The 10,605-nt window shown below is 59.3% G+C and overlaps 2 protein-coding genes across 2 annotated transcripts; one reads left to right on the top strand and one right to left on the bottom strand.

Annotated features, from left to right (window-relative positions):
- The first annotated feature begins 832 nt into the window (after positions 1–832).
- On the top strand, positions 833–4,261 carry SNRPG (small nuclear ribonucleoprotein polypeptide G). Its single transcript, XM_053966579.1, has 4 exons — positions 833–927; positions 1,164–1,186; positions 2,089–2,213; positions 4,092–4,261. The coding sequence occupies exons 1-4, from the start codon at positions 896–898 to the stop codon at positions 4,140–4,142; spliced, it is 231 nt and encodes a 76-aa protein (XP_053822554.1). The 5' UTR covers positions 833–895; the 3' UTR covers positions 4,143–4,261.
- Positions 4,262–4,403: 142 nt separating this feature from the next.
- Positions 4,404–10,573, bottom strand: PCYOX1 (prenylcysteine oxidase 1). The gene is made up of 6 exons (XM_053966578.1): positions 10,486–10,573; positions 8,693–8,899; positions 7,866–8,040; positions 7,316–7,527; positions 6,788–6,940; positions 4,404–6,384 (listed from the first exon to the last, which is right to left on the bottom strand). Exons 1-6 carry the CDS (start codon positions 10,571–10,573, stop codon positions 5,726–5,728), a joined length of 1,494 nt encoding a protein of 497 aa, XP_053822553.1. The 3' UTR covers positions 4,404–5,725.
- Between the last annotated feature and the right edge of the window lie 32 nt (positions 10,574–10,605).

Below are 10,605 nucleotides of genomic sequence, written 5' to 3'. Positions count from 1 at the left end.
CAGGTGTGGGTGTGCAGGTGTGAGGTGCAGGGTGTGCAGGTGCTGGGTGTGCAGGTGTGGGTGTGCAGGTGTGGGTGTGCAGGTGTGCTGGGTGTGCAGGTGTGGCTGTGCAGGTGTGGGTGTGCAGGTGTGGGTGTGCAGGTGTGGGTGTGCAGGTGTGCTGGGTGTGCAGGTGCGGGTGTGCAGGTGTGGGTGTGCAGGTGTGCTGGGTGTGCAGGTGTGGGTGTGCAGGTGTGGGTGTTCAGGTGTGAGGTGCAGGGTGTGCAGGGTGTGCGGGTGTGGGTGTGCAGGTGTGGGTGTGCAGGTGTGGGTGTGCGGGTGTGGGTGTGCAGGGTGTGCAGGTGTGGGGTGTGCGGAGTGTGCAGGTGTGGGTGTGCAGGTGTGAGGTGCAGGTGTGCTGGGTGTGCAGGTGTGCAGGTGTGCCATGTTGCGGGGAGCCGCCGCGGGGCCGGCACGGCTCGGGCTGCCCGGGGCTCACGGGGCCGGGGCGGGCGGCGCCATGGAGGATGAGAAGCACAACACCCCGCACACGTGTGAACATATCACACACACACGTGTGCACGTGTGGACACACGCACACACACACACTTACACACGCACACACACGTGTGCTCACACACACACAACACGTGCACACACACACACAACACGTGCACAGCCGCGCCGCACACGATGGCGGCCATGCCGCCGTACCTCCCCCTGTAGCCGCGCACTCCCCTCACCGCCCCCTGCTTTCCCCCCGGTACCGCCCCGCTGCCTTCCCCGGGCTGCGCCGCTACTCGGGTGAGTGCGGGAGCGCCGCCGCGGGCCGCCATTGGCTGGCGCGGAGAGACGCACGGCGCGCTGACGTCAGAGCGCGGCGCGCGGCAGAGACGGGCCGGGGGCTGCGGGCGCCATGAGCAAAGCGCACCCGCCCGAGCTGAAAAAGTGGGTCTGGGGGCGCCGGGGCCGCGCCGGGGGGCGAGGGGAGCCGGGGACGGGCTGGGGAAGCGGGGCCGGAACGGCGGGATCCGCCGCTGGCCGCTGTCCCGGCGTGCACCGCCGTTGGCCGGTGCTCCGGTGTAATGGCGGCGCGGGACGCGCCGTTGGTGAGGGGATAATGGCGGGGGGGCTCTTGCCCCGTCCCCACCCGCCGGTGCTCACCCGGTGCCATCTCGTTGCAGGTTCATGGACAAGAAGCTGTCGTGTGAGTTCTGGAGCTGATCCCGTCCCCATCCTCCCCACGGTGCCCGGGGACCCCCGCCCGTCCCGGTCCCCCTCACGGTGCCCGGGGACCCCCGCCTGTCCCGATCCCCCTCACGGTGCCCGGGGACCCCCGCCTGTCCCGATCCCCCTCACGGTGCCCGGGGACCCCCGCCTGTCCCGATCCCCCTCACGGTGCCCGGGGACCCCCGCCTGTCCCGATCCCCCTCACGGTGCCCGGGGACCCCCGCCTGTCCCGATCCCCCTCACGGTGTCCGGGGACCCCAGTCCCGATCCCCCTCACGGTGTCCGGGGACCCCCGCCCGTCCCGATCCCCCTCACGGTGCCCGGGGACCCCCGCCTGTCCCGGTTCCCCTCACGATCTCCGGGGACCCCCGCCTGTCCCAATCCCCCTCACGGTCTCCGGGGACCCCCGCCTGTCCCGGTTCCCCTCACGGTCTCCGGGGACCCCCGATCCCCTTCACGCCTCCCACTGTTGGGGACCCGGCCCGCGCCCCTCAACAGTGTCTGCTTTTGGGGATCCTCCACAGCCCCTCATGGCCGCGCTGTGGGGGACTCCTAAGCCCCCCGCCCGTTTTTTGGGGACCCCTGCCCGTTCTGATCCCCCTCACGTAGCCCAGGGAGGGGGTCCCGGCTGCTGCTCGGGCCTCCCCCCTGCAGCAGACCCTGATTGATTTCCACTCTTACAGCCCATTAATTAAAGTTCTAATTCGTTCATTAAGCCCTAATTCATTAATTTAAGCATAACACGAGGCGAGAGTTGGTTCTTTTCCCCTTGTCCCGTTAACGGGTGGTGCTTAGCTCCCATTCTCGCCCCACGCTGCCGGTCTGAGGGCACACGGTGCCGCTCCAGAGCGGCCCAGCCCTAAGCCCGGCTTCCCGCAGTGAAGCTGAACGGCGGCCGGCACGTGCAGGGCATCCTGCGCGGCTTCGACCCCTTCATGAACCTGGTCATCGACGAGTGCGTGGAGATGGCGGCGGGCGGGCAGCAGAACAACATCGGCATGGTGGTGAGGGCACTGGGAGCACTGGGAGTACTGGGAGCAGGGTGGTGAAAGCACTGGGAGTACTGGGAGTACTGGGAGCACTGGGAGCAGGGTGGTGAAAGCACTGGGAGTACTGGGAGCAGGATGGTGAGGGCACTGGGAGTACTGGGAGCAGGGTGGTGAAAGCCCTGGGAGTACTGGGAGCAGGGTGGTGAGAGCACTGGGAGCACTGGGAGCAGGGTGGTGAGAGCACTGGGAGCAGGGTGGTGAGAGCACTGGGAGTACTGGGAGCACTGGGAGCAGGGTGGTGAGAGCACTGGGAGTAGGGTGGTGAGGGCACTGGGAGCACTGGAGTATTGGGAGCAGGGTGGTGAGGACACTGGGAGTACTGGGAGCAGGGTGGTGAGAGCACTGGGAGCACTGGGAGTACTGGGAGCAGGGTGGTGAGAGCACTCGGAGTACTGGGAGCAGGGTGGTGGGAGCACTGGGAGTACTGGGAGCAGGGTGGTGAGTGCACTGGGAGCACTGGAGTATTGGGAGCAGGGTGGTGAGGACACTGGGAGTACTGGGAGCAGGGTGGTGAGGGCACTGGGAGTACTGGGAGCAGGGTGGTGAGAGCACTGGGAGCACTGGGAGTACTGGGAGCAGGGTGGTGAGAGCACTCGGAGTACTGGGAGCAGGGTGGTGGGAGCACTGGGAGTACTGGGAGCAGGGTGGTGAGTGCACTGGGAGCACTGGAGTATTGGGAGCAGGGTGGTGAGGGCACTGGGAGCACTGGGAGCAGGGTGGTGAGAGCACTGGGAGCACTGGGAGTACTGGGAGCAGGGTGGTGAGAGCACTGGGAGCACTGGTGGAGCCATGTGTGTGGAATGAGCAGGAAGTTTGGTGAGGGACAGGTTTGGGATGTGTCAGCTGGGAATTCAGCAGAGCTTTGGGTGCTCCTCCTTCTCATAGAGGGGAAGTCTTGGCTGGAAACAGATGGACGGATCCATGGATGGATGAGGGATAGATGGATGGATGAATGATGGATGATGGGTGGATCCATGGATGGATGGATGGATGGATCTGTGGAGGGATCCATGAATGGATGATGGAGGATGGATGATGGATGGATCTGTGGAGGGATCCATGGATGGATGGAGCCATGGATCCATGGATGGATGGATGGATGGATGGATGGATATGGGTGTGGATGGAAAGATGGATGGACCCAAGGATTGATAGGAATGGGGCCAAATCCAGCCGGGCCAGGCAACAGTGATGTCCCCCAGCCCTGATCAATACCTTTATCCATGGTCTGGAAAAGGGATCAAGGGCACCCTCAGTGAATTTATGGATGGCACCAAGGTGGGTGGGACGTGGATCTGCTGGAATAGGGGCTGGAGCCCCAGGAGGGGCTGAGGGAGCTGGGAAGGGGCTCAGCCTGGAGCAAAGGAGGCTCAGGGGGGACCTTGTGGCTCTGCACAGCTCCTGCCAGGAGGGGACAGCCCCAGGTCGGACTGTGCTCCAGGGAACAGGGACAGGAGGAGAGGGAACGGCCCCAGGCTGGGCCAGGGCAGGCTCAGGGTGGGCACCAGCAGGAATTTCCCCATGGGAAGGGTGCTCAGGCCTTGGAAGTGCCCAGAGGGGTTTGGAATGCCCAGGGAGGTGTCCCAGGAACTCCTGGAGGTGGCACTCACAGCTCTGGGCTGGGGACAGGGTTGGACTTGACGATCGCAGAGGTCTTTTCCACCCTCAGGGATTCTGGGATTCTGTGATCCTTGAGGATTTATGGTTAACATCAGCTCTGTTCTGGTTCTTGTGGGGGAATTCCAGCCAAATTTTCAGGGATTTTTGGGGAAACAAACTGGAAGGAAGGAACCCTTAGGTCGGAGGTAACAGCTCTCACCTTTCCCCTTCCAGGTGATCCGAGGGAACAGCATCATCATGCTGGAAGCTTTGGAACGAGTATAAACCCCTGGAAAACCCCAAATCCCGACCCACTGCTTCCGTTCCCTCATCCAAGATGCCACCCACAAGTGTACAATTACTTTGGTTTTGTTATTAAATCAATTTTGTAATGGTTGATCTAACTCAAGCCTTTCTCGCACCAGTTTTTGGCAGCTTGGTGGTAATTCTGTTCCCAGTCCCAGGAAAACTCATGGCAAACTTTTAATTTATGGAAGTGGATGTTAAAATTATACTATTTCTGGTGGTTTTTTACTTAAAAAGCACTCAGGTTATTAAATTCTTTATTAACTTCCTACCTGAACGCAGCGATGGATATTGGTGGTTCTCCCTCTTTCTCACCCATTCTGGCAGCTCCCAGCACCCCATTGCCCCCAGTTCCCACCCTGAGCAATAATTCCTTGGCAGACCCTTGGGAGAAGTTGGGGCAGAGGGATGGACAGCCAGGGAGTCGATATTCCCAGCTGGAGAGCACCTTGGGGTCAATATGGCACTTTTAATGAATTCCCTAACCTCAGACAGGGCTAAATCAAGGAGTTTGAGGAAAACTCACGGATTTGTGTGAGGAAAATGCCCCAGCTTACTTGGGAACGCTTCACTGCTCCTGCTCCCTCCAGAGCTGGCCAGACAGCTTCCAGGTGGCACCAGGGGACGCCGAGATATTGGGAAGAATTTTGTCATGGAAGGAAGAGTTGTCCAGCCTAGGTTGTGGCAGAGTCACCATCCCTGGAAGCGTCCAAACAACGCACGGACGCAGCACTTGAGGACATCGTTAACGGTGAACGCGGTTGGGTGGATGGTTGCACCTAAAGTTCTCAACGACCTTTAGGGTCTCGATGATCTTGAAGGTCTTGATGGCCTTGAAGGTCTTTAAGCTCTTCCAACCTTAAGGAACCCATGATCCTATGAAACACCGTCTTGGAGGGGTGAAGTACAGAGTTCATTAATGTTAATTACATCACCTTGAAGGTCTTCATGGTCTTGAAGGTCTTCATGGTCTTGAAGGTCTTGATGATCTTGAAGGTCTTGAAAATCTTCTAACTGTAAGGATCCCATGATCCTTTTGAAAGACTTCCTTGGAGGGGCGAAGTGTGGAGTTCATTAGAGTTTAATACAGCATCTTGATTGTCTTGAAGTTTTTGAAGATCTTGAAGGTCTTGAAGCTTTTCCACCTCAAGGATCCCATGATCCTACAAAACACCTCCTTGGAGGGGTGAAGTATGGAGTTTATTCAATAGAGTTATTTAGGGCATCTTGATGGTCTTGAAGGTCTTCCAACCTAAAGGATCCCATGATCCTACAAAACACCTCCTTGGAGGGGTGAAGTATGGAGTTCATTAGAGTTATATATGTCATCTTAATGGTCTTGAAGGTCTTCCAACCTAAAGGATCCCATCATCCTATGAAAGACCTCTTTGGAGGGGTGAAGTATGGAGTTCAATAGAGTTATTTAGGGCATCTTGATGGTCTTGAAGGTCATCAGGATCTTAAAGATCTTCCAACTGTAAGGATCCCATGATCCTACGAAACACCTCCTTGGAGGGCGAAGCAGAGAGTTCATTAGTGTTAATTAAGCCCCGGGGGTTGTGTCAGAGCTCCGTTTTGAGCTTCTCGTGCAGGTCCTCCTGGTCGACGCTGGCGCTGTGGCCGTGCCAGCGGTGGAAGGCGAGCAGGGCGGCGTTGCGGGCAGCGATGGCGCTCATCTCCATGGCGCTGGCGGCGCGCTCCAGCCCGTTCAGGTAGTACAGTTGCTCGTGCAGGACGATGGGAGGAAACTTCTCGGGAACGCTGTACTGGGGATACGCCAGCCACGGCTTCACCTTCACCGAGTCGTACGAGGAGAAGAGCAAATTGAGCTGCTCCTTGGTGAGCTCTTCATTGGAAAACACCTTCCAGACGGCCGACGGCAACGGCAGCTTCCCGCCCGTGCCCGTGTCCCCCACGGGGGACACCACACCCAGGCTGTTGATGAACAGTTTGGGGTTGTCCGTGGTGAAAATGGCCCCAAAGTGAAAAGCCTGGGGGTCCGCGTAGCCAAAGAAGGAGGTGTTCAAGCGCCCGTGCACCAAGGTGGTGACGGTCTGGTGGTAGGGATTCAGGAATTCCGGGATGGGAGGGTCGAAGTTCCGGAAGGTGATGTTGGCCATCTTGCGGCCAAGCGGAGCTGCGATGACGACGATGTCGTAGGTGTCCCCTGTCAGCCCCGAGGACGTGTTGTAGGTGACCTCGTAGAGCTTCACCGGGTCCCCTGCGGAGAACAGCTCGGTTATCCTGACCCGTGCTGGGAGGGAATCCCGACTGTCCCTGCCATTTCAAAATGCCACCACATTTGGGTTTATCCATTTGTACCGCTGGCTTTTGAGCCCTGTTTTCATGGAATCGTGCAATGGGTTGGATTGGAAGGGATCCTGAAGCCCATCCACCTCCATGGCAGGGACACCTTCTATCCCAGCTTGCTCCAAGCCCCATCCAGCCTGGCCTTGGACACTTCCAGGGATCCAGGGGCAGCCACCACTCCTCTGGGAATTCCATCCCAGCCCTCGCCACCCTCCCAGGGATGGAATTTTCATTTTGAAACCCTCCACGGGACCGAGGTCGCTCTCCAGTATCACTGTCCCCTCCCCACTGAAGGGAATTCCAGCTCCACTCACCACCACGCTTGGATCTGGTTTTTGCCTCTATGGACACGACCGTTCCTGGGATAACCTTGGCCTTGGAGGAGTAGATGAGTCCAGAGCACACAAGTTTGTTCCCCCCTTTCACAGACCAAAGGCCCGACTGCACCCCAGCCAGGGACACAGCACCTGCAAGGAAACCACCGCTGTCAGAGCGGGGAAACACGGCAAAAACAAACTGCAGAATCAGGGGAGATGAACATCCCTTTGGGACACAGAGCTTGGAGCCCAGGGAGCAGGACCCCAACACCCAGGTGTTGGTGTTAGCTTTTGTCCGTGTTTGCTTTCTCAGAGTTTGCTGGTGTTCGCTCCTCACACGGGGCACCAGCTGTTGGTGGACTCAAACAACTGAGGCCAAAGATGTGGCAAGCCTTTATTATCCTTCACTTTGGTAATTAGTAGAGCTGCACCTCATCAGGGGCAAGGCTGCCCACAGAACCATCTCTATTCACTTCCAAGCCATTCTCCCACACCCAGGATGGGAGGCTACCTCCAAACACTCACCTACAAAGCCATTGATGGTGACCCCTTGGCCGTAATTCACCCTCATGGCCGGACAAACCACCTGGTTGATGAATTTCTGGGAGAATCCTGCTTTCTGCATGGCCTCGTCGATGGTCTGGTTGAGCAGCCGCGTGAAGTCGTCGCCTCCCAGGGCGTGGAGCAGGCGCTCGTTGCTGCTGAAGGCGTAGTCGTGCATCTGGTACCGGTAGATCCTTTCATTGCAGACAAGAAATTGTCCCTGTTAACGAGCTCTGTGGCCCTGGCAGCTGCGGGGGATCTCATGGGGTGGCTTTGTGGGAGCTGCAGGACAAGGGCCTGGAGGCACAGCACAAAGAGGGCAGGTTTAGGTTCCATACTGGGCGTTTTTATCAGGGTGGAGAGGCCCTGGCACATTGTCCCTCAGAAGCTGTGGCTGCCCCTGGATCCCTGGAAGTGTCCAAGGCCAGGCTGGATGGAGCTTGGAGCCACCTGGGCTAGTGGAAGGTGTCCCACGGAATGAGGTGTTTTTAAGGTCCTCTCCCAGTTTTTCCCCCTCAGGACCCCAACCCACCTCATGAACTTGTCCAGGATGTCCTCCACCCACATGGACATGCGCAGGGGGTTGAGGCCGTAGTGCCAGAGCAGCTTGAGGAGGTTGATGAAGGACCAGCTGCTCTCCTCAAACACAAATTCCTCCCCGTTGTAAACGCCCGCGAGGCTGCCCTGGGGTGAGGCGACCGAGAGGCCTTTGGGAAAAGGACAGGAAAAGGGAATTTAGGGAAAGGTAGAGCTATTCCACCTTACTTTGAACTTCCTGAGATAACCTGGTTTCTTGCTGCTAAGGTGAGTGATTGAAAACTGGAGTTCCCAAAGCATGGAAAGGGGAATTAGCCCTCGATCACGGGCCAGGGAGTGATTGGAGGTGATTTTTGGACCTTTATGATGCCATAAGTGGGTCACCTGTGGGGAGGGGTGAGACCATTCCCATTGGGATGTGGGTTTCCTTTGCCTCACGTGGGGCTGGGGTACCACAGGGGGCATGGGGGAGGTGTGATGGGGGCTGTTTGGGAAGGAAAGTGGCCTGTGGGGAGGGATATTGGAGAAAGGTGATTACTAGGGAAGTGTTTGGGGGGGATATTAGGAAAAGAAGGGGAACTACTGGGGAAGGACATGGGGGGAATATTGGGAAAAGAAGGGCAGGCTACTGGGGAAGGATATGAGGGCTACTGGGGAAGGATATGAGGGCTACTGGAGAAGGATATGAGAGTTACCAAGCCTTGTCCTTTCGAGGGATGTTCCCCAGCAGAGTGGGACCCAGAGCACCCCAGGGGGATTATTTTGGGTCTGGGGGACAATTTTGGAACTGGGGGACACCAGGTTTACGGGGTCCGTGCTCACCCAGCTCCTTGACAAAGTGCTTCATGTGCAGGTTGAGGGGGTGGATCACGGACCCCCCTGCCTCATAGGCAGCCCCCTCCACGTCCAGCGTGTCCAGCCGGCCGCCCACCGCTGCCTTCTCCAGCACGTGCAGCTGCACGTCGCGGCCGAACTTCTGCCGCAGGAAATACGCGGCGGCCGAGCCGCCGATCCCGCCGCCCACCACGGCTGGGAGAAAGGGGGCCCGGTCACCTTCACACCCCTACGAGCCCCAACCTCACACACCCCCCTCACACATCCCTCACGGATCCCTGCACCACAAATCCCCTCAAGGGAACCCCCAACAGATCCCTCACGGATCCCTGCACCACTGATCCCCTCAAGGGAACCCCCCATACATCCCTCAGGAACCCCTGCGCCACAGATCCCCTCAAAGGAACCCCCCACAGATCCCTCACGGATCCCTGCACCACTGATCCCTTCAAGGGAATCCCTCACAGACCCCTTACGGACCCCTCACGCCAATCTCCTTAAGGGAACCCCCCACAGATCCCTCAGGAACCCCTGCACCACAAATCCCCTCAAGGGAACCCCCAACAGATCCCTCACGGATCCCTGCACCACTGATCCCCTCAAGGGAACCCCCCATACATCCCTCAGGAACCCCTGCGCCACAGATCCCCTCGAGGGAACCCCTCACAGATCCCTCACAGACCCCCTGCACCACTGATCCCCTCAAGGGAACCCCCCACAGATCCCTCACGGATCCCTGCACCACAAATCCCCTCAAGGGAACCCCTCACAGATCCCGCACAGACCCCCTGCACCACTGATCCCCTCAAGGGAATCCCTCACACATCCCTCACAGACCCCCTGCACCACAAATCCCCTCGAGTGAACCCCCCCCATACATCCCTCAGGAACCCCTGCACCACAAATCCCCTCGAGTGAACCCCCCACAGATCCCTCAGGAACCCCTGCACCACAAATCCCCTCAAGGGAATCCCTCACAGATCCCTCACCGATCCCTGCACCACTGATCCCCTCAAGGGAACCCCCCACACATCCCTCAGGAACCCCTGCACCACAAATCCCCTCAAGGGAACCCCCCCATACATCCCTCAGGAACCCCTGCACCACAAATCCCCTCGAGGGAACCCCTCACAGATCCCTCACAGACCCCCTGCACCACAGATCCCCTCAAGGGAACCCCCCACAGATCCCTCACGGATCCCTGTACCACAAATCCCCTCAAGGGAACCCCCCCACAGATCCCTCACGGATCCCTGCACCACAGATCCCCTCAAGGGAATCCCTCACAGATCCCTCACGGACCCCTCACGCCGATCCCCTCAAGGGAACCCCCCTCATATCCCCTGCCCCTCAAAGATCCCCTCTCGGGCCCCCAGCCTTCAGGGGGTCCCCCCATTGCACCTTCCTCACAGATCCCCTCAAAGGATCCTCCACACACCCCCCCCCGACCCTCACAGATCCCTCATGGGTCCCCCCACTTCCGATCCCTCAAGGGACACCCCCTCCATAGTCCCTGACCCACACAGATCCCCTCACGGGCCTCCCATGTCACATCCCCTCAATGGCCCTTAAAGGATTCTCCCTCATCCTCAGGGATCCCCTCACGGGATCCCAGCGGCACCCCCTGGCCCTGCCAGATCCCGTCATTCGTTCACGGGACACCGCGTGACACGGCCTCGGCCCGATCCCTCGAAGAGCTTTCCCCCTGGCAGATTCCGCCTCCCTCACCCAGCCGCGTCCCCTGAACCCGCGGGCATGAGGCGCTGTGTCGCGGTTCGCACCGATCCTGGAGGGCCCATGGCGGAGGCTGAGGGCGGGAGGGCAGAGCGCGGCGAGCAGCAGCGGCAGGAGCCGGCAGAGGCCCGGCATGGCGGCGGCCGAGGGCAGAGGGCGATGGGCGG

Source organism: Vidua chalybeata, chromosome 28 (assembly GCF_026979565.1).
Source record: "Vidua chalybeata isolate OUT-0048 chromosome 28, bVidCha1 merged haplotype, whole genome shotgun sequence".
NCBI lineage: Eukaryota > Metazoa > Chordata > Aves > Passeriformes > Viduidae > Vidua > Vidua chalybeata.
This window is presented reverse-complemented; position numbering and strand designations above follow the sequence as displayed.